This window comes from Puma concolor, chromosome B4 (assembly GCF_028749965.1).
Source record: "Puma concolor isolate L17-30 chromosome B4, mPumCon1.1.hap2, whole genome shotgun sequence".
Lineage (NCBI taxonomy): Eukaryota > Metazoa > Chordata > Mammalia > Carnivora > Felidae > Puma > Puma concolor.
In genome coordinates, this window is record NC_141673.1 from 98,872,613 (window position 1) to 98,899,550 (window position 26,938).

General features: G+C 40.6%; 1 protein-coding gene across 3 annotated transcripts in view; it reads left to right on the top strand.

Annotated features, from left to right (window-relative positions):
• The first annotated feature begins 9,896 nt into the window (after window positions 1-9,896).
• CLEC1A (C-type lectin domain family 1 member A) overlaps window positions 9,897-26,938 on the top strand; it is a 30,912-nt gene continuing 13,870 nt past the window's right edge. The window contains exons 1-3 of one of the 3 annotated variants that reach the window (XM_086714112.1): window positions 9,897-10,237; window positions 22,136-22,234; window positions 23,580-23,756. In XM_086714112.1, coding sequence (XP_086570238.1) covers window positions 10,123-10,237; window positions 22,136-22,234; window positions 23,580-23,756 — 391 coding nt within the window. In that variant the 5' untranslated portion in view covers window positions 9,897-10,122. The remainder of the gene's footprint in view (window positions 10,238-22,135; window positions 22,235-23,579; window positions 23,757-26,938) is intronic. The other 2 variants (XR_015253812.1, XR_015253811.1) reach the window with 2 other exon arrangements.

Here is a 26,938-nt window from a genome sequence, read left to right on the forward strand (position 1 = left end):
ACCAAAAGAAATGTGGCAAGGGCAAAGTCAATTCAGGTTAAGAGTTAAATTAAGGCAGAAGGTGAGATTTTGAAGATTTTGTATTTTAGTTTTGCTTTTGGCTTGATCCGAGCCTCCTGAGTCCCAAGGACAGAGTGAATGATTTGAGGAAATCATAATCATCAAGAAAAATAATTCTGGGTGCTGAATGTCCAGCTGTACTTACAGCAGACAGGTTAGGCAATGATAAGCTGTGATTTAAAGATAAAAGTGTGACTGTGACACAACTTTGGCATACAGTAAGCTAGCTCTAGGCTTTCCAAAGCATACTATACCTGACTCATCAATACATGGTTATACCACAGTTTACGTGGACACGGATGTTGGAATGAACAGAAAACATGAACCTGTTGCAAGAGACAGAAAAGGGAGGATGGCTGCTAACTGAACTTAGTTCCAAAGGGTAAATTCAAGGTGGGTAATGATCATACTAGAGGAAACACTTTCCTGTTCGACGACCACCATCTTCTCTGGCCTGAGGCACTGCAGTAATTTTCGGAGTAATCTCCCAGTGTCCACCCTTGCCCTTCTAAGGTCTTTTGCCAACATGGCAGAGTGATTCTTCTAAACTGAAAACAAATCATGTCAAGCCTCTGCTAAAATTCACCTCACTTCCCACGTATCTCAGAGTAAAAATAAATATAGGTAAATCAAAACAAAAAAGAAAAGACCTTTTCAATGGTCTGTGAGACAATTACCGTGGGCCGCTTTACTTCTTTGACCTAATCTACTTTTCCCCTCTTCATTTATTCCATCTAGGACACTGGTTTCTCTCTTGTTTCATAATAACTGGCATGCTTCGAGCTTTCTGTTCCCTTAACCTGAATGATTCTTACCCTAGATAATCTGCAGGATGCACTCTTTCACTTCTTTCAAGGCTCTGCACAAATATCACTTTCTTAATGAGGCTGACGTCAACTGCCTAATTTAAAATTACCAACCCTCCGGGAGCCTGGGTGACTCTGTTGGGTTAAGCATCTGACTCTTGATCTCAGCTCAGGTCATGATCTCGTGGTTTGTGAGATCGAGCCCCACATCGGGCTCTGCGCTGACAGGGCAGAGCCTGCTAGGGATTCTCTCTCCCTCTCTCTCTCAAATAAATAAGTATGTAAATAAATAAATAAATAAATAAATAAATAAATAAATAAAATTATCAACCCTCCTTTTTGTATATTCTCAATCTCCCTTACCTTCCAACATATTTTCATAAGTCTTGTCCTAGTCTAATATGCTCTATTATTTGCTTACTGTCTTTCTTGTATATCCTCTGCCTTCCTCCTAGAACATAGGCTCCAAAGGGCAGAGCGTTTTGTTTTACAAAACTAGAATCTGAGACTAGCACCTGAATTAAAGTAGGTGTTCAAAAGATATTTTTGTCATTGTTGAAAAAAAAGTAAATGTTCAAGGACAGGTAGGAGAAATGGTAATGTAGGTTTTGTGGCGAAAAGTATCAAGAATCTACTTGAATCAGTGAATGGAGAAGAGTTTTAATTGATATTTCAGGAAAATCATAATTGTTAACACCTTCTAACTTTATTTTTTTCAGGCCCCAGCTGTTGCAGTTTCTAATATTTGATCTTCCTGCTTCTTTCTACTGTGTGCTTCACTTACCTCTCCTTTCAAGTTTTATTTAAATTAAATTAAATTAAATTAAATTAAATTAAATTATTTAAAAAGTTTATCCATTTATTTATTTTGAGAGAGAGAGAGCATGAGCAAGGAAGGGGCAGAGGGTGGGGGGGGGGAGAGAGAGAGAGAGAGAGAGAGAGAGAGAGAGAGAGAGAGAGAGAGAATCCCAAGTAGGATCTTCACTGTCAGCAGTGTCCACTGTAGGGCTCAATCCCATGAACTGTGAGATCATGAGCTGAGCCAAAATCAAGAGTTGGATGTTTAACCTACTGAGCCACCCACATGCCCCTCACTTCAAACTTTTTTACTGCCTTAGCTCCTGTACCATTTTCTAATACATCAATCCAATGCAAATGACCAAATAATTTTGGCTTTACTACTTTTTACAAGGCATAATGCAAGAGAAAATGTCTTTATGTTCGTTTTATCTAGAATAACTTGATGAACAATACACGGTTGGAGACACATGATAAATCTAGAATGTGTGTTTCCTAATCCTGCCCTCATAGGGCCTGCCCGACCCCACCCAAGCATCTTCTCCACTTCTTTATATTTAGTATGCTTGATTTAGCCAAGATATCAACTAAAATATAGAAAAGTATTGGTAGAATAATATAATTATATTGTGTTGGTTCAGAAAGGATTTTTGGACATTAGCTAAAACAGTCTTCTCAGGTTAGGAAATTTAGGCAAAAATTATTACCCGGCTTCCTGGAGTCACATAAAAAATCACATGTAGTTAGCAATAATTGCAAAAGTCCTGACTTCCAGCTAAATGTGTGATTGTTCATGATCATGGTGTACCAAATATGCTATAAAATGTTAAACTGAGTTCATATACTGTAAGAAAAAAAGATGATTGAATTGGCAACAGAAGAACACTTTTTTTAATGTTTAATTATTTTGGGAGAGAAAGAGAGAGAGAGAGCATGCACATGAACAAGGAAGGAGCAGAGAGGGAGAAAGAGAATCCCAAACAGGTTCTGCACTGACAGAGCCCACATGGGGCTCCATCCCACAAACCATGAGATCATGACCTGAGCCAAAATCAAGAGTTGAATGCTTGACTGACTGAGCCACCTAGTTACCCACCGAAAAACGCTTAAAACAATTCAGTGTGGTAACATACAGTGTTACATTAATTTCAGGTGTACAATACGGTGATTCGTCAATTCTATACATTACTCAGTGCTTATCAGATAAATTTACTGTTAATCCCCTTCACCTATCACCCATCCCCCTACCCCCCTCCTGTCTGGTAACCATTTGTTCTCTGTAGTTAAGAGTCTTATGGTTTGTCTTTTTCTTCCCCCTTTGTTCGTTTGTTGTGTTTCTTAAATTCCACATGTGAGTAAAATCATATGGTATTTGCCTTTCTCTGACTGGCTTATCTCACTTAGCATTATACCTCTAGATCCATCCATGTTGTTGTAAATGGCAAGATTTCATTCTTTTTTTATGCTTGAATAATATTCCATTGTGTGTGTGTGTGTGTGTGTGTGTGTATGTGTATATATGTGTATGTGTATATATATATATTATATATATATATATATATTCTTTTCCATTTATCTAAATTTATTCTAAATTTGACAGCTTCCATAATTTGGCTTTGTAAATAATGCTGCAAAAAACATAGGTGTGTATATGTCCCTTCAATTTAGTGTTTTCATATTCTTTGCGTAAATACCCAGTAGTGTGATTACTGGATCCTAGATTAGTTCTGTTTTTAATTTTTTGAGGAACCTCCAGACTCTCTCACAGTGACTGCACCAATTCATTCCCCAAGAGTGGACAAGGGTTCCTTTTTGTCCACATCCTCAACCACACTTGTTGTTTCTTGAGTTTTTTATTTTAGTTATTCTGACAGGTATGAAGTGTTATCTCAGTGTGGTTTTGATTTGCATTTCCCTAATGATGAATGATGTTGAGCATCTTTTCATGTGTCTCTTGGTCATCTGTATGTTTTCCTTGGAGAAATGTCTCTTCATGTCTTCTGCCCATTTTTTAATTGGTTTTTGGGTGTTGAGTTATATAATTTCTTTCTATATTTTGGATACTAACCCTTTGTTGGATATGTCATTTGCAAATATCTTCTCCCATTCAGTAGGCTGTCTTTTAGTTTTGTTGGTTGTTTCCTTTGCTGGACAGAAGCCTTTTAATTTGATATAGTCCCAGTAGTTTAATTTTGCTTTTGTTTCCTTTGCCTCAAGAGACGTATCTAGAAAAACATTGTTATGGCCAATGTCAGAGAAATTTCTGCCTATGATCTCTTCTAGGATTTTTACTGTTTCAAGTTTCACATTTAGGTCTTTAAACTATTCTGAGATTATTTTTTTTTGTAAAGTTTAAGAAAGTGGTCCAGGTTTGTTCTTTTTCATGTAGCTGTACAGTTTTTCCAAAACCATTTGTTGAAGAAACTGTCTTTTCCCCATTGCTTTTTCTTGCCTCCTTTGTCAAAGATTAATTGACCATATAATTATATGTTATTTTCTGAGCTTTCTATTCTGTTCCACTGATCTATGTGTCTATTTTTGTGTCAGTACCATATTGTTTTGATCTCTATAGCTTTGTAATATATCTTGAAGTCTAAAATTGTGATACCTCTAGTTTTTTCTTCTTTTTCAAGTTTGCATTGGCTAATTGAGTCTTTTGGGCTCCATAAAAATTTTAGGAACGTTTGTTCTAGTTCTATGAAAAAAACTGTTGGCATTTTGATAGGAATTGAATTAAATCTATAAATTTCTTTGGGTAGTATAGACATTTTAATGATATTTGTTCTTCTAATCCATGAGCATGGAATGTCTTTCCATTTGTTATTTTGTGTTTTATTTCTTTCATCAGGGTTTTATAATTTTCAGAGTACAGGTCTTTCACCTCTGGTTAAGTTTATTCCTAGGGATTTTATTATTTTTGGTGAAATTGTAAATGCAATTGTTTTCTTAATTTCTCTTTCTGCTACTTCATTTAGTGTATAGAGATGCAACAGATATTTGTACATTGATTTTGTATCCTGCAATGACTGAATTCATTTATCATTTCTAGTAATTTTTGCTGGAGTCTTTAGGGTCATATATATATATATGTATGTTTTAGGCACTATATATATATGTTTTAGGCACTATACATATATATATATATATATATATATATATATATATAATGTGCAAATAGTAAACGTTTTATTTCTTCCTCACCAATTTGGATGCCTTTTATTTCTTTTTGTTGTGTGATTGCTATGGCTAGGGCTTGCAGTAATATGTTGAATAAAAGTGGTGAGCATGAACATCCTTGTTTTGTTCCTGACCTTAGGGGAAAAATTCCCTTTTTCACCATTGCGTGTGATGTGTGTTGTGGCTTTTTCACATAAGGCCTTTATTAGGTTGAGGTATGTTCCCTCTCAACCTACTTTGTTGAGGGTTTTTATCATGAATGGATGTTGTACTTTATCAAATGTTTTTCTACATCTATCAAAATGCTTGAACTGTGAGATCATGACCTGAGCTGAAGATGGAGGTTTAACCAACTGAGCCACCCACGTGCCCCCATCTTCTTTGATTTCGGATTTTGTTTGCGTCCTCTCTCTAGAGGAGTATCAATTATATTGATCTTTTCAAAGAATCATCTCCTGCTTTCATTGATCTGTTCTATTGTTTTGTTTTGTTTGTAGTTACTATATCATTCATTTCTGCTCTAATCTTTATTGTTTCTTTCTTTCTGCTAGTTTTGGGTTTTGTGTAGTCTCCTTTCTCTAGTTCCTTCAGGTATAAGTTTGTGTTAGCTTGTTTATTTGAGATTTTTCTTGCTTCTTGATGTAGGCCTGTATTGCTCTAAACTTTCCTCTTAGGACCGATTTTGCTGCATCCCAAAGATTTTAGACTGTTTGTGTTTTCATTTCATTTTGCTCCATGTAATTATTTTTTAAATTTTATTGTATTTTTGAGAAAGAGAGAGACACACACACAGAGCATGAGTGAGGGAGTAGCAGGGGGACAGAGAGGGAGACACAGAATCTAAAACAGGCTCTAGGCTCCCAGCTGTCAGCACAGAGCCTGACACAGAGCTTGAACTCATGAACCACGAGATCGTGACCTGAGCCAAAGTAGGCACTTAACCAACTAAGCCACCTAGGCACCCCCTCTGCATGTAATTTTTAATTTCCTTTTTTGCTGTTGACCCCTTCATTGTTTAGTAGTATGTTATTTAACCGCCATGTATATGTGGTTTTTCCATGTTTTTCTTTGATTGATTTCTAGTTTCATTACATTCTGGTCAGAAAAGATACATAGTATGACTTTGATCACTTGGAATTTGCTGAGACTTGTGTTATTGTCTAATATGTGATCTATTCTGGAGAAGGTTCTATGTGCATTTGTCAAGAATGTGTATTCTGTTGTTTTAGGATGGAATGTTCTCATATATCTGTTAAATCCATATGGCCCAGTGTGCCATTCAGAGCCACTGTTTCCTAGTTGATTTTCTGTTTAGATGATCTATTAATGTAAGTGGGGGGGTCTTAAAGTCCCCTACAATTATTGTATTGCTATCGATTAGTTCTGCTTGTTTTATTTATTTATTTATTTATTTAGCATTATTAATATTTATTAACTTGTATTTTTTTTTTTTTGAGAGAGAGAGAGAGAGAGAGAGAGAGAGAGCATGAGTGGGAGAGGAGCAGAAAAAGAGGGAGAGAGAATCTCAAGCAAGTTCCACACCCAGTGTGGAGCCTGACACGGGACTTCATCTCATGATCTGAGTGGAAATCAAGAGTCAGATTCTTAACTGAGTCCCCCAGGAGCCCTGATTATTAACCATTTTATGTCTTTGGGTGCTCCCCTTTTGTATGCAAAACTATTTACAATTGTTATGTCTTCCTGTTGGATTGTCCCTTTAACAATCACATAGTATCCTTCTTTGTTTCTTGTTAAAGCCTCTGTTTTAAAGTCTATTTTGTCTGATATAAATATTGCTACCTTGGCTTTCTTCCATGATACACTACCATGGTAAATATTCCCCCATCCTCTCACTTTCAATCTGCATGTTGTCTTTAGGTCTGAAATGAGTGTCTTGTAGGCAGCATATAGATGGGTTCTTTTTTTTTTTTTTTTTTTTTTTTTTTATTTAATCCATTCTATCACCCTGTGTCTCTTGATTGGAATGTTTGGTTCATTTACATTCAACATAATTCTTTTTTTTTTTTTAATTTTTAAATGCTTATTTATTTTTGATAGAGAGACAGAGTGCGAGTACGGGAGTGGCACAGAGTGAGACATAGAATCCAAAGCAGGCTCCAGGCTCTGAGCTGTCAGCACAGAGCCCGATGCGGGGTTCAAACTCATGAACCAGGAGATGATGACCTAAGCTGAAGTCGGATGCTTAACAAACTGAGCCACCCAGGTGCCCCATTAATTCTTGATACGTATATATTTATCGCCGTTTTGTTACTTGTTTTGTGGTTATTTTTGTAGCTCTCTGATTCTTTATCCTCTTGCTCTCTTCTCACACAGTTTGCTCATTTTCTTTAGTGGTATACTCAGATTCCTTTCTCTTTATTTTTTGCTTATCTATTACTGGTTTTTTATTTGTGCTTATCATTAGGCTTGTATATAACATCTTCTGTATATGGCAGTCTATGTTAAGTTGATGGTCACTTAAGTTTGAACCCATTCATTACTCCTTTCCTTCCCACGTTTTAGGTATATAGTGTCACACTTTATATCTTTATTTTGTGACTCCCTTGACTGCATTTTACAGATATACTTCTTTTTACTGTCTGTGCTTCCTATTTTCTGTTACTTATGGCCTTTCCTTTCTATTCAAAGACTCTGCTTTAACATTTCCTGTAGGGTAGGCTTAGTGATCATGAACTCCTTTAGCCTTTGTTTGTGTGGGAAACTCTTTATCTCTCCTTATATACTGAATAATATCCTTGCCGGATAGAGTATTCTTGGCTGCCGATTTTTTTCTTTCAGCACTTTGAATATATCATGCCACTCCTATCTGATCTGCAAAGTTTCTGATGAAAAATCCTCTGATGGCCTCATAGGCTTCCCCTTTTTCTGCTCCTAAAATTCTTTTTCACTACTCTTTGCCGTTTTAATTACTATGTATGTATATATGTATCTTGGTGTGGACCACCTTGGGTTGGTTTTGATGGGGTCTCTGCCTCCTGCAACAGATCTGTTGCCTCCTGCAACAGATATCAATCTGTTTCCTTCCCCAGATTAGGGAAGTTTTCAGCTCTTATTTTTACAAATAAATTTTCTGTAAAACCTTCTCTCTCTTCTTCTTCTGGGATCCCTACAATGGAAATGTTATTACACTTGATGGAGTTGCTGAGTTCCCTAAGTCTATTCTCATTTTGCGTGTTTTCCTTCCTCTCTCACCTGCTTAGCTCAACCGCTCTGCATTATTCTGTCCTCCAGGTCTCTAATTAGTTCTTCTGCTTCCTCTAGGCTGCTATTTATTCCATCTAGTTTATTTTTAGTTTCATTTATTATGCTCTTCATCTCTGATATGTTATTTTTAAACTCTTTAAGGGGCTCACTGATACCCTCCACATTTTTCTCAAGTCCTATGGGTGAAGTTATGATTATTACTTAAATTCTCTCTAAGGCATATTACTTACATCCATTTTGCTTAGATCTCTTGTTGTAGTTTTGTCCTGTTCTTTCATTTTGGACATATTCCTGTCTCCTCACTTTGTCGAATTCTCTCTGTCTGTTTCTGTGTGTTCGGGAAGCCAGCTACATCTCCTTCTCTTGAACCTGGTGCTTCAGGGGTATCTCCTATGTGTGCTGTGTGGGCTTTGCTGTTGAGTCTTGACTGCTTTTCTTTCAGTCCAGTCATCTGCAGTGGTTTTCTTTCCATGTTTGGGGCAGTGTTTTGTCTCTGTGGTGTTAGTGGACCAGTCTGGGGTCACCTTGGGTTCGAGCTGAGTCTGACCAGGCATTTGCCAGAGATGCAGTAGTAGCAAATTGCAGGGCACTTTCCCTGTAGTGTCCCCTAAGAAGTTTTCTTTGGTGAGTGGGGCCTACAATCTAACCCGCAGTGTGCCCCCAGCCCACTGCTGGGGCAGCCCTCTAACTGGCATGTGTGTTTATCTTCCTCTCATGCCAGGGCAGGAGTCACTTTGGAGTGATGCTGGCCCCTATTGGGGCTGCTTGCACACTGCCGGCCTCGGGGCCCCAATTTGAATGGGCTATGCCCAAGAGTTTTTTGGAACAGGCATGCCACTGCCACAGACATGGGACTGGCCAGGGTAGGATCCACAGTTTTAGTAAGGTGCATGCTGGTCTGCTTGCAAAATGAGACCTGCCACCACCACCACCTTTACAAAGCCAGATCTGCAAAGCATGTATGGGCAGGGCACACAGTTTCAATAAGGTGCCTGCCAGCCCTCTGTGGGACCCACTGCCACCACTCTGACTGCCAAAACTGGCCCGGGACCCTGCAAAACCTGTGGGGCGGAGGACTGGGCGTTGGCAAGGTTTGCACTGGTCTTCTGGGGGGAGGGGACCTGCAGTGCCAAGACTGAGGCAAGCGTAATTGGAAAGGGCAGATCTTCTGAAGCAGCATGGGAAGATGGGGGGGGGGGTGGGGGCTGGTGGTGTGTATTAGCAAGTTAGGTAGTGAATCAGCACGGCATTGGTTCCTGCAGGTGGTTGCTGTTTATGTTGAGGGGCGGGGGAGGGAAATGGCACCTGCCAGTTCCTTTTTTTCTGGAGAAGTCCAATAGGGGAACACTTGTAAAGCTAATACTGTCCCTAACTAGCTATGTGACTTTACAACAACCACTTCCTTCAGCTCACTGGACTTCAATCTCCTTTTTCTGTAAAATGGAAAAGCACAATCAATGAGATGTTCTCAAAATAGTTTCCGTGCTGACATCCCATGTATATGACATTTCATACTACACAATATGCCCTCGCGGAAGAGGGAGGCCCTGTGGTCTGTTCTCTTTTCATAAAGGCACAGAAGTTAACCTTCATCTAAGTGACTCAGTGAGTGTATGGTAGATAAGAAACAGGTGATACGTATCTCTTCGGCCGATTATTACTCTGCAGAGCCTGAAAGAATCTGTGTGTGATTATAAGGTCTTGCCCCCCTCCCTTTTTTTTTGCACTGTACTTACACAGGAATTATAAATAAATGAACAAAAGGGATCCGAGAAGTGCAACCCTTCGAAAATTGTTCAGACGGAGACCGCCCAAATGAAAAACACATGCTATTTCCCCTCTGCCTGAGCAATTTGGCATTCCGCGTACAAGTTCCCAGGAGAGGGGCTGGGCCTCTCCAGGCAGGAACTGGAGCCAGAGGCTTCCCCTGCTACTCGCTGGGATAGGAGAACATCAGGAATGACTTTCAGTGCAGTAGTTCCTGTGGTGCTCGCAGAAGCCACGCGGCTTGGGTGCAATCAAACTGCAGCCCAGCCTCATCCCGGCAGGAATCCAGATGCGGGCCAAGTACAGCAGCACAAGGGACATGCTGGATGACGATGGGGACACCGTCGTGAGTGTGCATTCTCGAGCCTCGTCTCCAAGCCAGCAGCCAGAGGCTGGACGCAAAGGTATTCTGCCTCCCGGAGTGCCAATTGGCAAGACCCTTGGGCGATGCATAGGATGAGCTCTCTCTCTGGGGAATGCGCCACATGAGGGAAAGAGAAAGCGTTTCCATGATTGATAATTACCTGTCACTGTGCACTTTCCACAACCTGCGTGCCTCGTATATGAACGTCTGAAAAACTAAGCTCAGTACGAACAAAGATGTTTATGTTTCTAAGATTCTATCGTGAGCACAGTGGTTTGCAGTTAAGGGTGTATTGTGTTTACCAAGTAGGTATAAGTATACAAAGGTGAGATTGTATGTAGAATTAAAGCAGCATTCCTCCTCTTTCCCGGCTTCCCATGAAGGCCAAATCCAATGCTGTTCTATTTACCATCTGCGATCCGATCTGGGAATTCGCTGGTTTGGGACTCGTGGCTTTAGAAGGAGTTTTCCCAGCAGACACAGCAACCTGGGTATTTTGTCATAATTCTGCATCTTGAAGTTGTGAGGCCTCTGGAGAGTCATGTCAACATCAGGTGTTGGTTTTTATCATCTGTGAGATGAGGTGGGATTAAAGTAAATGCTTTCTAAGGTCCCCTTAGCTTAATTCGGTGATTCGATGATCTAAATAGCGGCCTCAGATACAATAACATCCCATTCCGTTCCCTTTTGTTCTACTTACTACCAGAATATTACTGAGATGGTTGAAGTGAATTATAAAAATATTTAATCTTAGTTACATTTCTACCTTTGTTAAGTTTCTACCGTATGCTTCTATTTCCAATAACTCACTTTCTGACATAGCAATAAAAATATTTTTTTTCAGTCCATAGAATTCATATACAGAGAGAAGGATCTTATATCCTGGGCAACTCAGTCAATGTAAGGCGAAATGTGACTTGAGTTCTAGTGGAAAGACCTCACAGTGTAACACAGAAACAGGTTCTTTTTTTGTTTTGTTTTTTTTGTTGTTGTTGTTGTTTTTAATATTTATTTATAGGAGACAGAGGGACAGAGTGCAAGCAGGGGAGGGGCAGAGAGAGAGAGAGAGGGAGAGAGGGAGAGAGGGAGAGAGATACAGAATCTGAAGCAGACTCCAGGCTCTGAGCTGTCAACACAGAGTCCGATGTGGGGCTCAAACCCACAAAGCGGCAGGATCATGACCTGGGCCAAAGTGGGACGCTTAACTGACGGAGCCACCCGGGTGCCCCAGAGCCAGGTTCCAATATCAGCTGTGCTGCTTACAGACTGGGGTATTGGACAAGTTACTTAAGTATTCTGGGGCCTCAATTCCTTCATTTATAAAATGTTAGCGACAGTAAACACGTATACAGTGAGTGTTGTGTGCCTCAAAATATTTTAAGCACTTGTGTATATGAAACTTCTATTTTATAGAGTGGCTGGGGTTTAAGGTTGAGAAGTTATGTAAAGTCCTTGGCATACCACAGACATACCTGTGTGTTTCTTTTCAGTATGCCATTCCTTGAGAATTCCTAAGTGTTCTGTTTAACATTTTTGTGTTAGTCTGCATCAGAGAGATTCTTTTTTTTTTTTTTTTTTTTTGAGACAGAGAGAGACAGAGCATGAACGGGGAGGGTCAGAGAGAGGGAGGCACAGAATCTGAAACAGGCTTCAGGCTCTGAGCTGTCAGCACAGAGCCCCACGCGGGGCTCGAACTCACGGACGGCGAGATCATGACCTGAGCCGAAGTCAGAAGCTTAACCGACTGAGCCATCCAGGCGCCCCTGCATCAGAGAGATTCTTAATCATTGACGGGATCGTAGTATGTCCTTCTCGTTTGGCCACACTCAGGTTTTCTTCACTTCTATAAATCTGGACACATACTTTTTCACCGTTCCCTTCCACTTCTCCTTTATCAAATAACTTTGAGGTTTTCTTCCTTTCCTCTATTAACTTTCCACTCAGTTTCTGTTCATTGAATGATCACCACCTGAGACTCACTAATGTGACTTTATCTTATTGTTTTCTTTCTACTACACTATCTACTAAGTTGTAAGAAGATACTGGGGACTTCTAGCCTCCTTGATGTGAAGCAAAGCGACAACTTTGGGATGTCAGTTTCTGTAGCCACCGATTATGAGCCACACGATCCGATATGTTTTCCTCCAACAAATCCTGTGAAGAATCAGCTTTCACGGCTGTGGTTTTAAGTGGCTTGTGTATAACTTCAGTTTTCATCTTTAACTAGAGCCAGGAACTCACAAAGATTAGTGATCAGCATCATCAGGAACAGGGTGTACAAATAAGTTCTGCCGAGCTAGGGGGTGGAGAGGTAGGTGGGGCAGGATAAAACACTTAGTGAAACATCTGGCAACCTTTCCCTTAGAAGGGGAAACTGAAACAGTAGGAGTAAAGGTTACAAAGAAGTGTCTTGAAGGCAAACCTCTGAAAATAGTTATCTTGCCCTTCATGTATGATACTTCCTTTTTACCTTGTGCTGATGCAAATATTTAAAGGGATGTCACTGTTGAAGTTTAATTATTTCTTAGGAAAATGATCTGATGTAATTTTACTATTAAAAATAACAGAGCAAAGGAAGGGCATGTGGGTGGCTCAGTTGGTTCAACATCCGACTTCGGCTCAGGTCATGATCTCGCAGCTTGTGAATTCGAACCTGCGTTGGGCTCTGTGCTGACAGCTCAGAGCCTGGAGCCTGCTTTGGATTCTGTGACTCCCTCTCTCTGCCCCTCCCCAGCTCATGCTCTGTTTCTCTTTCTCTCAAAAATAAACAAACATTAAAAAAAGGAGAAGGAGGAGGAGGAGGAGGAGGGGAAAAATACCAGAGCAAAACTCACTCCGGGAATATTTTGGCAATGCAGAAGATTTAAATTCTTATGATTGGAAAATTAATTTTTTTTCTCTAAAATCAATAAAAATAAATTATGTCCACTTGTTTATTTCCTCGATTTTCATTTTTTCAGTATAAAAGCTATGTTCATCTTAAAAAATGCTAAACAATTCAGAAGATAAAAAGTAAAAGTGAAAGACAATGTCCTCATACCTTCTTTCTAAAAACTTATGTTCAAGGTTACATCATGCCAGGCATATTGCAAGGTATGCCAAATACGATATTGCAAAGTAATAGCAAATATAATATGATCCCTGTTTATGAGGAAACTTAACGTTTTGTGTCTTCTTCAATTTCTATCATAAGCTTTCTATAGTTTTCAGTATACAGATCTTTTACCTCTTTGGTTAGGTTTATTCCTAGGTATTTTATGGTCTTTGATGCAATTGTGAAGGATGCAATAATGCTGACTTGAAGGAGAACATGCACCTCAATATTTATAGCAACTCTATCAACCACTATCAACCAATTTGTTGATATTGGCTATCGACCAAAAGCCAAATTATGAAAAGATCCCAAATGTCCATCAACCGTTGAATGGATAAAGAAGCTGTGGTTTATATACATAATGGAATACTACTTGGCAACAAAAAAGAATGAAGTCTTGCCATTTGCAACGACATGGATGGAACTGAAGGGTATTACATTAGGCAAAATAAATCACTCAGAGAAAGACACAGGTATTTCACTCGTATGTGGAATGTGAGAAAGCCAACAGACGAACATAGGGGAAGGGGAGGACAAATAAGATAAAAAGAGAGAGGGAGGCACACCGTAAGACACTCTTTAAACACAGAGAACAAACTGAGGATTGCTGGAGGGGAGACAGGTGGGAGCATGGGCTAAATGGGTGATGGGCATTAAGGAGGGCACTTGTTGGGATGAGCACTGGGTGTCATATATGAGAGATGAATCACTGGGTTCAGTTTCTGAAGCCAAGACTGAGCTGTATGTTAACTAACTTGAGGAAAGAAAGAAAGAAAGAAAGAAAGAAAGAAAGAAAGAAAGAAGAAAGAAAGAAAGAAAGAAAGAAAGAAAGAAAGAAAAAGAAGAAGAAGAAGGAAGGAAGGAAGGAAGGAAGGAAGGAAGGAAGGAAGTTCCACATCATATGAAAACAAAGCTGGGAGGGTTTAAGGGGTTAGGGGCATGATAGGCAGACAGACACATGACAGAAAAGCCACGGAGGGCATAAGTAACTTTGTGTTTTCAGAGATCTGTAAGCACTGCGTTCTGGCTGACGGGTAGAGTTGGAGAGAGGGGAAGCTGACAAGAGCTAGTATGGAACGGTTAAAAGGGCCTATTATGTCATATTGAGGTATTTTCATTCCAATTCAGTACAATAAGCTCACAGAAGGATTTAAACAGGGACTAACGTAATCAGTTTTGTGTTTTTAGAAAACCATCTAGGCTGCAAGGAGGTAGATGCATTGCAGGAGTATGAAACTGCACGAGCTAATACCTAGGTAGTTAGCATTAGCTAAGTGTGAGATTGGAAGAACCTAAACTGAAGTAGTGTGAGAATGAGAAGGGGGAATCAGACGCTGAGGAGATAGAGTTTAAAGAGTTGGTGACTGGTTACAAGTGGAAAGACAAGGGAAGAAAGAGCACAGGCTGATCAGGTTCCACCGATGTTCTGTAGATGGTGTTGCCAACAATTGGGGTAGAAACTCCGGGCAGTTGGAGTTGCCCAGACATTTGGATGTGTTGCAAGTGGGTTGCAAGTAAGGATTTTGAGCTACATATGTATGTGAGAATTGTTGACATCTTGGTTAGAATTAAACTTTCTGAGGATAAGCAAGGTCACTGAGAAGGAGAATGGAAAATGAAAAGACAAAAAAACCCCGAAGGAATAGAGTTCCGAGGAGAGAATCAGGGGCAGGATGGATGAGACGTTCCAATAAAAGCTACTGATAATGAATGGTAAACAGTGGCAGAGGTGGACCAGGAGAGAGAGAGAGACATTAAGGAAGCCAAAAAACAATAACTTCAAGAGAAATGGAAAAGTCAATGGTGAATTTTAAAAATAATAAATAATAGGGGCACCTGGGTGGCTCAGTCGGTTGAGCGACCAACTTTGGCTCAGGTCATGACCTCATGGTTTGTGAGTTCGAGCCCCGCGTGGGGCTCTGTGCTGATGGCTCGGAGCCTGGAGCCTGCTTCAGATTCTGTGTACCCCCCTCTCTCTGCCCCTCCCCCACTCATGCTCTTTCTGTCTCTCTCTCTCTGTCTCAGAAATAAATAAACATGAAAAAATATTTTTAAATAATAAATATTGCAGAAAATGCAAGCAAAAGGAAGGCTAAAAACAATTTATTGTTTTAGCAATAAGAAGAAAAATAGATTATTGGTAATTTTTAATACCAGGACTTTGGAAGGAACCTAGTTAAATAGGAAAATAAACAATTTGTCATTTTCCTTTTTAAATATTTCTTTCTTTTTGAGGAGTTAGCTGTAAAGAGAAAAGATCAAGTGTCAGATCTGAGGTATTATGAGTTTGCGCAAGTGCATTTGAAAATTATTTACTATTATTATTATTATTATTTTTAAGAGTCCAGTGAGGCATTTTATTTGCATAAATGTATTCCATCCCTAGAAGAAGAATCCCAGCATTTTCCCTCCTGTGTGTTTTCATCATGCTTCCTCTGATAGGCTAACGTTCCAACAGAAGACTATAAACCTATCAAAAGAACCTGAAGACATATTAGGGTTTAAGAAAAAAACATAAAAACACTTTAATGATACATTTATGTTCTACTTTACCGCTGCTTACGTTCATTACAATATTCTCAAATTTTTCTAGCTTTTTAGCTTCCCTTCCTCAACTAAAGTGTCACTTACATGCCATGGCATAAATCACATCTCACTGATCCAACAAATCTTTAAGGCATACCTATTTAACATCAAGCAAGATGGTAGGCATGGAAGGCTATTATTATTATTATTTAAGCCAAGTATCGTCGACCCAAACTGTTTCATCGGTTTCAGCTGTGCAACTTAGTGATTTGACAAGTTCACGCTCTGCTCCCCACAAGTGTAGCTGCCATCCATCGCACACGATGCTATTGCAATCGCACTGACTGTGTTTCCCATGCTGTCCCTTCCGTTCCTTGACTTAGTCATTCCATAACTAGACGCCTGTACCTCCCACTCTCTTTCACTCATTTTGTCCACCCTGTCACCTGCCACCCGTCTGGCAACCGTTTGTTTTCCATACATTGATGAGGAGAGCCGATTTTTAGGTGCTTGGGGAAGTGAAAGGAGTAATGGGAATCAATTACAAGAAAATGGCAGGAAACGCTATTGAGGATGTGTAGAAGGCCACAAGAGCAGATAGGGATGAACAAGTTCCTGACTGTGTTTACTCATGTAAATATCCTTGAACGAGGTGACGTTTGCTCTTGGCAGAGCAAGATGGGCACTAGTGGTGAGGAAGACGTGGGCAGGGACAGAAGCAGATAGGTAAGAGCTAGCCTGGGGCAGTGTATTAGTGGGTAAAATTAAGAAAGGCAAGAACTCAGAAGGAAAAGATCAAGTATTACTTTTGGATGGGAATTTAGATCAGGATAAGATCATTGGGGGAATCACCCGCAGAGTCAAACGCAATGACAAGGTAGATTAATGGGCTGAGACGTAGTCTTCAAAGAAAAGGGGCATATGAGGAGGGACCTTTGGCAGATGAAGCTAAAACGTTGGATGGGATCCTGCTACGCAGGGTCTTTTATACCAAGAAGACTTGTTTTTCCTTTAGGAAGAACTTAAACTTGCATTTGGTGGCAGAGTGGGGAAGGTATGATTTAAGGTGGCTATTTCTGAGGTGTTTCACAATAAAGAAATGAAAAGTAGTAAGCGGTAAAACACTAGAGTCTTTCCATAATTCCATACGGAACTGCCATATAAGGACAGATATTGATGTGGGATCTGTTGGGAGGCTAGGAAAATGATTTTAAAATTTCAGCCAAATTTCATTTGCTCCTTCACTTACTAGCTGTGCAAACTTAAGCAAATTAAGCAACTCCTAGATACTGCAGTTTTTAAAAATCCAAAGGAGGGGCGCCTGGGTGGCGCAGTCGGTTAAGCGTCCGACTTCAGCCAGGTCACGATCTCGCGGTCCGGGAGTTCGAGCCCCGCGTCAGGCTCTGGGCTGATGGCTCGGAGTCTGGAGCCTGTTTCTGATACTGTGTCTCCCTCTCTCTCTGCCCCTCCCCCGTTCATGCTCTGTCTCTCTCTGTCCCAAAAATAAATAAAAAACGTTGAAAAAAAATTTTTTTTTAAAAAAATAAAAATCCAAAGGAAGGTTAAAAATAGTGCCCTCTTGGGTAGTTTTTGGATGAGTCAAATGAAATATGACCACATAATACACTCAGTAGTTGTCATTATCAAAAGCTCTGTGTCCTTGGGTAAGGTGACTCGCCCCTCTAGGACTCAGTGACCTGCCTGTAAAATGGGGATCATGAGGAGTATCTACTCACAGGGGGTTGTAAGATACGAGATAATGCATAAGGCATTTATCTTAGTAACTCAAGGAGTGTTAGCAATCTTTATGAGTAGCGATGTTATTTTTGAATTGCGTTTCATAAGTGAAACTTCTTAATTAAGATATAAAATTGACTCACCTAAATTTTACTCAAAAACATATGTGTAATCGACTTTCTAATTGCAGTGAGTTAAAAACTCAATGATATTCTGCAAATAGGTTATACATTTTTAGATGCATATTCTTTTGAAATGATAGGAAGAATAACATCCATTTACTTTTAGAGAGAATGAAAATATTGAATAGGATTTGAAATAAAATCGTAAGATAATGAAAATCTGCGTTTTCATGAAAACTGAAAAATATTCTCAACTCACGGCCCCTCAAATATTCTCCCAGAGGAGATTTATTCTGTGCCCTATGGAAGGAGTAAGGAAACAAAAAGAAGTTGCTAAAAAGACAACATTGGAAATTTGAAAGTCAGACATCTAAGCGGCAATATCTCATGATTAAAAAACGTTAAAAATAATTTCTGAAAGATGATGCACCTTGCCACCGGTCTAATTGGCCTACATTATGTCTGCGAGTCCTGGTAAAGGAGAAATCTACAAAGTGTGCTGTTAAGCATGATAATGGAATCCTGTCTCTGGCCCTAGTTTGCCATGTGGCTTTGTGCCAATTATTTAGATTCTCTGTGTCTTTTCCAGCTTTTAGTATGCTTTCTCTTTCAGAGGCATACTAAAAAACTACATCTGGTAATACAGGTGTCATTTCTTATAGGCCCTGGGAATGGAGCCTTTCTTTCAAGGGAAACTCCCCCTTTCTGACGCCTGATGAAGAAAGAGTAACTAACCGGTCAAGGATGCCAAGTCTCTCCATCTACAACGTTTCTTATAATTACAAAGGAATTTGCCTTCCAAACTTGACCTCAGCCCTGTAGCCTTTTATAATATAGTTATAGTAAAAAGATTCAGGAAAGGGGTGTTTTTTTTTTCTCTATATATCTCATTATTCCTAAGGATGTTTATACCATTCCTTGCCCTGTCCACACCTTTTTCTAAACATGCCTCAGGGGACAGCACAGGGGTTCTCTTCCAAAAAATAGAACCACGATAAAGCCAAGCCAAACTGAAGCACCTCCCAGGCAGTTTTTTTTTTTTTTTTTTTTTTTTTTCTTATTTCAGGGTGGAGGTGGCCCCTAGAGACAGACCTCATTTTATGATCAAGACACTTGGAATAAAACTCAGGGATATTAAACTTAGAAAAATAGAGGGAAATACAACATCAAAAAAAAAGAAAGAAAGAAAGAAAGAAAGAAAGAAAGAAAGAAAGAAAGAAAAAAAAAAAAAAAAAAAAAGAAGTGAAACTTTCAACTCCAAGGGCTTTCCATTACGGAAGCCCGGTTTCCTGGAAAATGAACACACCTCCTGTAGAAACTCCCGAGGGTTGTGTTTTTCTGAGTCTTGAGATAAACAGGAAGAGATTGTGAGTACTGAGAGAGGGAGGCAGGGAGAGAGAGGGAAGGAGGGAGGAAGGGAGAAAAGGAGGGGGAGAGAGAGGAGAGTCAGAGTAGAAAAATTGCCAAATGACCAGGGAAAGATGATTCTTTAGAAGGGAATTTTTATAACTTGGTTCCTTAGCAAAAGATATAGACTCCTGCTTTTGTCTTCTGTCCTAGAGACAATCTTAGGAAAGATGATGTATTTATTTTTTACATGGGTATAATTATTATTAAATAATATTCTAATCTGTTAAGTCCATGCCCTCGCTTTACAGGAAAGGTTTAAGATTCTTCTTTTTTATTCTTTCAGTAGAAGATCAACACCTCTCTTGGGCCCCGATATTATACAGGGAAGAGCAGGTTTCTTAAGGGATCGTTTGGTTGATTTCTTTTTTTTTTTAATTTTTTTTTAACGTTTATTTATTTTTGAGACAGAGAGAGACAGCATGAACGGGGGAGGGTCAGAGAGAGAGAGGGGGAGACACAGAATCGGAAACAGGCTCCAGGCTCCAAGCTGTCAGCACAGAGCCTGACGCGGGGCTTGAACTCACGAACCGCGAGATCATGACCTGAGCCGAAGTTGGGTGCTTAACCAACTGAGCCACCCAGGTGCCCCTAGTTTGGTTGATTTCTATAGTTTTTCTTTCTGTTTACCTTCTTATTATTTATAATTTGGACCAGGGAAATATTAGTCATAAAAAAGGAACAGCATTTAAGAAATAGTTTATGCCTTTCAGAGTGTATTAATATAAATAGGTTTCAGCAGGAGTAGATAGGTATATGACAGATATTTATATATAATCTGCACCTTCCTTCCTTCCTTCCTTCCTTCCTTCCTTCCTTCCTTCCACATTAATTGAGCTGATTTCACCTGATGTTCTAGGTGCTAGAACTGATGTTTTTCTAGTAACTAAATAGACAATAATCTTCTTCAAAAAGGAGCTTACTTTCTATTGGGGTAAGACAGATATAAACCGACAGAAACGAGTAAGATATATAATATATTTGATAGTATTAAGATATATAGAGAAAAATAAAGCCATCATGGTGGTGGGTGCACATATGGGCTAGTACCTCTGGAATCCAGAAATATCCACCTATTTAAGGTTTTTTTGGCCATAAGGAACTTTAAAAAGACTTAGGGTTTGGAGAGGATGTTGAGCATCAGCTATATTCTGGCTTCTGATCTCGTTCTTTTATGTTCTGTTGATTTGAGATACTCTTAAGTCAATGCCTTGACAGTCCAACAATTTCCAGGAAAATTTAGGCCAAATCACATAGGCCAGTTAATCAAAGGAAATGGGGAAGAAAGCACATCTCTCCAATATCTGTTCGTGATTCAGAATCTCACACAAGTCAGTGAATAGAAACCAGTATGGCTAGAAGATGAATTTAGCTGAGTCCACCTTCTGCTGTCAGAAATATGGCTGAAAACGCAATAGATTTTTAAAAATCAACAATGTTTAGGGTGCCTGGGTGGCTCAATCGACTAAGCGTCTGACTCTTGATTTTGGCTTAGGTCATGATCTCCCTGTTGGGGAGTGTAAGCCCCCCCTCAGGCTCTGTGCTGACCTTGCAGAGCCTGCTTGGGATTATCTCTCTCTCTCTGCCCCTCCCCTGCTTACCCTCCGTCTCTCTCAAAATAAATACCTAAACTTAAAAAAGAAATGAGCTCCTGGACCTCTTCCAAGGGTGCATCATTTAAATGGAAAGTTGAGGAGCAGGGAGTAGCCTGCTAATTAATTATGCAGGAGCAGAGGCAGAACTAACACAGGTTAACACAAAGGACAAGTTTGTTTCAAGGTTAAACAGAGGCCACTGTGTGTAGAATCTTTGAATGAGGGGAGAGTAGTTCAGAAAAGAATGAAAGAACTAGGTAGGGCCCGGAAGAACAAGACTCTTGTAGAATTTTATTTTAAGTGCAAAAAAGCTATTGGAAGCTTTTAGGTGGGGAAATAACATAATCCAATTTAATTTTTTTCATTTTTAATTTTTTAGTTTTTAAAATTTTTTATTATTTTTTTCTTAACGTTTATTTATTTTTGGGACAGAGAGAGACAGAGCATGAACGGGCGAGGGGCAGAGAGAGAGGGAGACACAGAATCTGAAGCAGGCTCCAGGCTCCGAGCCATCAGCCCAGAGCCTGACGCGGGGCTCGAACTCCCGGACCGCGAGATCGTGACCTGGCTGAAGTCGGACGCTTAACCGACTGCGCCACCCAGGCGCCCCTCTTTGTTCATTTTAATCACCATGCTAGATGCCACACGTTCGGGGGTGGGGGCAGCGACTTCCTTGTAGGATACCACACAGGTCATTCCGATCCAGAGCTAGCCTCAGCAGGTGACGGGTTCCCTGTCGACTCAGTAGCTCCTCTGCGATTACCACAAAGCACGACTGTGGGGGTGCAGCATTTATTATTTAACTGTTCTAAATTGAGATAGCTTAGATCCATCCTTGAGCCCCTGATGATCACGTTTCTTGACGGTCCATTTTGACGGAGATACAAATGAAGTGAACGAACACAATCCTTACAGGAAAGCGGCTTTCAACAAAGAAATCCCCAAAAGCAAACAGTAAAATGATCACTTCTCATTAGTCATACGCAATTTGCTTTTCAGAAGAAACACGATGCGGAACGGGGAGGGGGGGGGCGATGAGTCGCGAAAGTAACGGCACGCTAATTTCACCTCTCCTCTGCTGGTGTGAACAACAGTTCCTCGCTGAGGCAGTTCCATGTCTTTCATAACTCGGATTTTGGCAAAAAGAAGGTTACACAAACCAACTTACAAAGATACTGGCAATGCTTTGCTCGATGCAGCGCAAAGTAGACCGGGGGCGGGGGCAGGGCGGCGGAACTCAGTGGGGCCGGTGAAGGATTCCCGCTGTGTAAGTGAGGCTTGGCAGTGAGCCTTTTAACAGCATTCCTGAGGATGGAGGGCATGTTATCTAGCCCCTGGTTACTGTTTTCCTGCAGAAGGGGTTCCTTCCCAGAACCAGCTCTTCTCACTTGCCCGCTGGTGGCAGAGATCCCGAGGAACAAAAAGCGAAATCCTGCCTTTTCCTTTGTTCCCTGCAGGGCACCGGCCTCCCTCTTCAGTTTGGCGTCCAGTGGCCCTGACCTTGCTGACTCTGTGTTTGGTGCTGCTGCTTGGCCTGTTGGCCCTGGGGCTTGTGTGTAAGTCTGCGCTCTGACTTGGGGGGAGGATCTTGGTTCTAAGGGTTGTCTGGGATGAGAAATACTTTTATGAATTTTTTTTTTTACTTTAACTCTAACCCTAACCCTAACCCCAACCCCATGGGTACTTCAGTGTACCTTATTCTAAAGCACCCATGTAAATGATGAGTAGTGAAAGAAGCATTAAGATGCAGCAGTCGCTTGCCAGCTAGACTTTTACATTCTGTGTGAGATCGAGCAGGGTTTTGTCCGTTTCCATGCCGATATTTAAAATCAGCAATTTTTAATGCATGCATGGTTTAACCCTCTTTTATCCTACAAAAGAGTAGAGGCAGTGGTTTTTGCTCTTAGTATGTATGACTCAGCAGGCTAATACAGAGGGAAGAGATTTCATTGATGTCTACCCCCTCAATATAAGGAGGACAGACTAGGTCCTTAATGACCACAGTATTTTTCAGAAAGCCCAGGAAGTTATAGAATCATTTTGCAAAATCTTGTGAAAACCAAACAAGGAAACATGCGTGTGGAAAAGTCTTGAAATTTCAAACCAGGAAGGACAAGTTCAAAAACTAAAAAAACGAAGTGGGTGAATTTGCTTCGTGAGATTGAGACCCTATAGTAAACATTTCCTGAGCAGTCGAAGAAGGTGGTTCAAGGCATCGTAAGTTTTTAAAATTAAAAAAATATATATTTCTCTTTCTACCATGGCCTCCAAAGTTTTAATTCATTTTGATATAATTTGTTTCATGACCGCCATGACTTTTAAGGATATGAAGCAACTTTCATGATTCATGAAGGACTTTTCTACTTAGATTTAGAAATCTGAAATCTGGAGTTTAAGCCTAAGGGTTGGTTGAAATTTTCTAGACAAGAGATATTAAGGATGTTGCTTGTTCTCACTGAGCCCAGTGGGAATCCATAAAACTATGGAAATGATAATAGGACTACTTTAATGACTGAATGAGATAACAATATATGCTGATTGTCCATAGTCAACATACTAATCATTAGATGAGTGGATTTGTGGTTTCAGGTTAAGCAGTGCTATAAGCGTATGCACAAAATATTTATTGAGTAGTGAATATGGGTTGAAGATTTTAGTCCTGAAGTTAGAAACCGTTATTATGATTCTACACTGTCAGATCAAAAGACGGAGTTTGAGAAATTAAACTGCTTGAGACAATGCAATGTATTGTGTACTGCAGTTCAAACTTGAATGCACGCGCTAGGAAAGCTCAAAGCATGAGATCTTAAACAGCACAAGGTTTTTTCTTCCCCATATGTAAAAAGGGGAAGTAGAAATGAAGAAACCAGCCGTCCAGTCTGACTTGGTAACTCGGGTTAGTTTTCCAGTTCTACCAGCTTGCCAACACTCAGCAAGACAGCATTTCTAACAAGGAAGAAAGATTGGCGAATCTCTCCCGACAGCTGCAGTCTCTCCAGACAAAGAACAGGAAGCTTGCAGAAATTCTGCAGCGCGTGGCTGAAAAACTGTGTCGTGAGCTGTATAACAAAACTGGAGGTGAGCCCTGTTCACTAAGCTCCCTCCGCCCTCAGGATATCTGTCATGGTAGAGCTGACTTTCCCAACCGTGTACCTGGGAGTCACATAATATTCAGTTTGTTGTCTGGCGAACATAATAAAGAATTTGGGCGCCTCCCATCCCCAGTTACTGGATCATTTAGTTCAGGTACCTCTGTATTGTAATTTTAAAAAGATTCTTCAAATTCAGACATTTAAAAAAAAATTTTTTTTAACGTTTATTTATTTTTGAGACAGAGAGAGACAGAGCATGAACAGGGGAGGGGCAGAGAGAGAGAGGGAGACACAGAATCTGAAACGGGCTCCAGGCTCCGAGCCGTCAGCACAGAGCCCGACGCGGGGCTCGAACTCACGGACCGTGAGATCGTGACCTGAGCCGAAGTCGGACGCTTAACCGACCGAGCCACCCAGGCGCCCCTCAAATTCAGACACTTTAAACAATAAAAACAATTAACGTTGAATAACCAAGATAACAGTGCACGTAAATAAAATACAGAGTTATTTCTTAATTTACCTTGGCACATAAAGAGCTGAGAGCAGTATACATTTCGTAATGAGTTTATCAATCTTTTCTCACTGAGAAGTTAATGAGCTCGTAACTATAGTTCTCCCATTTTAAGAACCACACTGGCATCAGGTTAAAAATGCTGATAAACGGTATGGGGGCACCTGGGTGGCTCAGTCGGTTAAGCGTCCGACTTCGGCTCAGGTCATGATCTCATGGTTTGTGAGTTTGAGCCCCGCGTGGGGCTCTGTGCTGACGGCTCGGAGCCTGGAGCCCGCTTCAGATTCTGTGTCTCCCCTTCTCTCTGCCCCTCCCATGCTCATGCTCTGTCTCTCTGTCTCTCAAAAATAAAGAAACAATAAAAAATTTTTTAAAAATGCTGATAGGCTGAGTCAAATCACAGTCATTTAAATCCACTCTGCCTTGCCTGGGTACCAGAAATCTGCATTGTGGTGATGATGACAATGCCAGTGATAGATGAGCCACGCTTTGATGACCACAAGACCGGAAGCCTCATCTCATTCCCAGGCCTTTTTCTCCTGTCTTTTTTGGGTTTCGTCATGCCTAACTCTATTCCAGTTAGTCTTCTCTTCTGTTCTGCTCATTGTGTGAGCACAGGAAGCAACCCACATTTCGAGTCTACTTTTTCTTTTTCTTTCAGGGACTTTAAATTGGGTTGAAGTCTTCCTCCTCCATACGGGTATCACTTCCCACGCTAACCAGACAGCCAGACTGCGTGGTTAGCCAGTAAATGGCACCCACGTGCACGCTTCTATTTCTCTAGGCGACTCTTTTCCGCATGACTCATGGCCTCACTGGTCACAATTTTCTTTCTTTTGTTTTCCTTTGTTAACTTTCCTGAGGAATAGTTGGCAAATGTAGTTGTATGTATTTGAAGTAGACAACGTTACGGTTCGAGGTACACATACATTATGCAATCATACTCAAAGTCAAGATGATCAATGCATCTAACCACCTCATAGAGTCTTGATTTTTCCTTCTTGTGCTTCCGACAACCCGCTGTATGTTGTCTTCTATGGTGGGCGCTGTGCCTTCGAAAGGTAATCCAAGTTTCTCTGAAACCGGTGGTCTCTGGGATTTACCGCTAGCTGTATAAAAACAAACAGAAAGCTGGATATACAAGTAAACCATGCCTCCCTTAAATATAAAATCTACATGCCATCTGTTAACGATATCCCTTATTGCCATGAAAATGTCCATATAGCTTTGGTTTGATGTTCGTTCTCAGTTTTATTCTGATGCTCTCCATTCCTTTCCCATTATCCATCCATCCATCCACTCTCCCATTCAGTGAAGATTTATTGAGCACTGACTGATGCATGCCATGCAACGTATACACAGATTTCTGCCCTCGTAGACCTCTTGCTCTATTGGGGTGGTGGTAACAAATAGACTTAAAAACATAAAATGAGATGATCAACTTGTCCCAGTGTGCTGGAAACTTTTCCAGCTTTAGTACTGAAAGTCCCACATTTTGGGAAAGCTCAGGTTTCAGGCACACAGGAAAGGGTTGGTCAAACTAAACATAATCTGTAAAAAGGTAATCAATCCTATGGAAAATAAAGTAGATAAGGCATGAGGCATCAGGGATTTAGGGATGGTGGGTTGCTAATTAAAGTAGGGAGACCATGAATTCCTAATTAAGGTGAGGGTATCGGAGCAAAGATTTGAAGAGTTGGGGGAATTAGCCACGTAGATAATATGGGGAAAGCACCAGCCAAGGAGGTTCTGGAAAGAACCGGAACAGGAAGTGCAGGAGCCCTCAAGTGAATACAACTGCCTGTTCAGGGAATGATAAGGAGCCTGTGTGCCTAGGGCAGAGTGAGGGAGCGGAGAACTAATAGTGATTATTTATGGCGTTTGGTGACATGGTAAGGGATTTGGCTTCTATTTTGGGCAAAATAAGGATCCACTGCAGCATCTCTGGCCGAGGAAATATATATCTGACATGAGTTTTAAAGGCTAACTCTGCAAATATGTTGAAAATAGACTGGAGGAAGGAAGAGCGAAAACAGAGAAATGACATCAGAAATGGCCTTTGCAATCATCCAGGAGAGCGATGATGGTTCCTCAAACTAGGATGTTATTAGTGGAGATGAATGAAGGATGGAATAAAATGGGAGGTGAGAGAAATAAAGGAGTCAAGGATACCTCCAGAGATTTTGGACAATGCAATTAGGGGAGACGTGATCAAGTGAGATGGGGCAGGATTCTGTAGTTATGAGGGGGAAGGTTAGAAACCAAAAGAACACTGTTTTGGGCCTGTTGAATTTGAAGTATCATATGGATATCCAAGCAGAGAGCTGAGTAAGTAGTTTGCTATAAAGTCTGGGCCAGAAATATCAACTAACTTATGAAAAATCTCCCAAATTATTTATTTATTTAAAACTTTGTTTTAGGGGCGCCTGGGTGGCGCAGTCGGTTAAGCGTCCGACTTCAGCCAGGTCACGATCTCGCCGTCCGTGAGTTCGAGCCCCGCGTCGGGCTCTGGGCGGATGGCTCAGAGCCTGGAGCCTGTTTCCGATTCTGTGTCTCCCTCTCTCTCTGCCCCTCCCCCCTTCATGCTCTGTCTCTCTCTGTCCCAAAAATAAATAAACGTTGAAAAAAAAACCAATTTTAAAACTTTGTTTTACCTT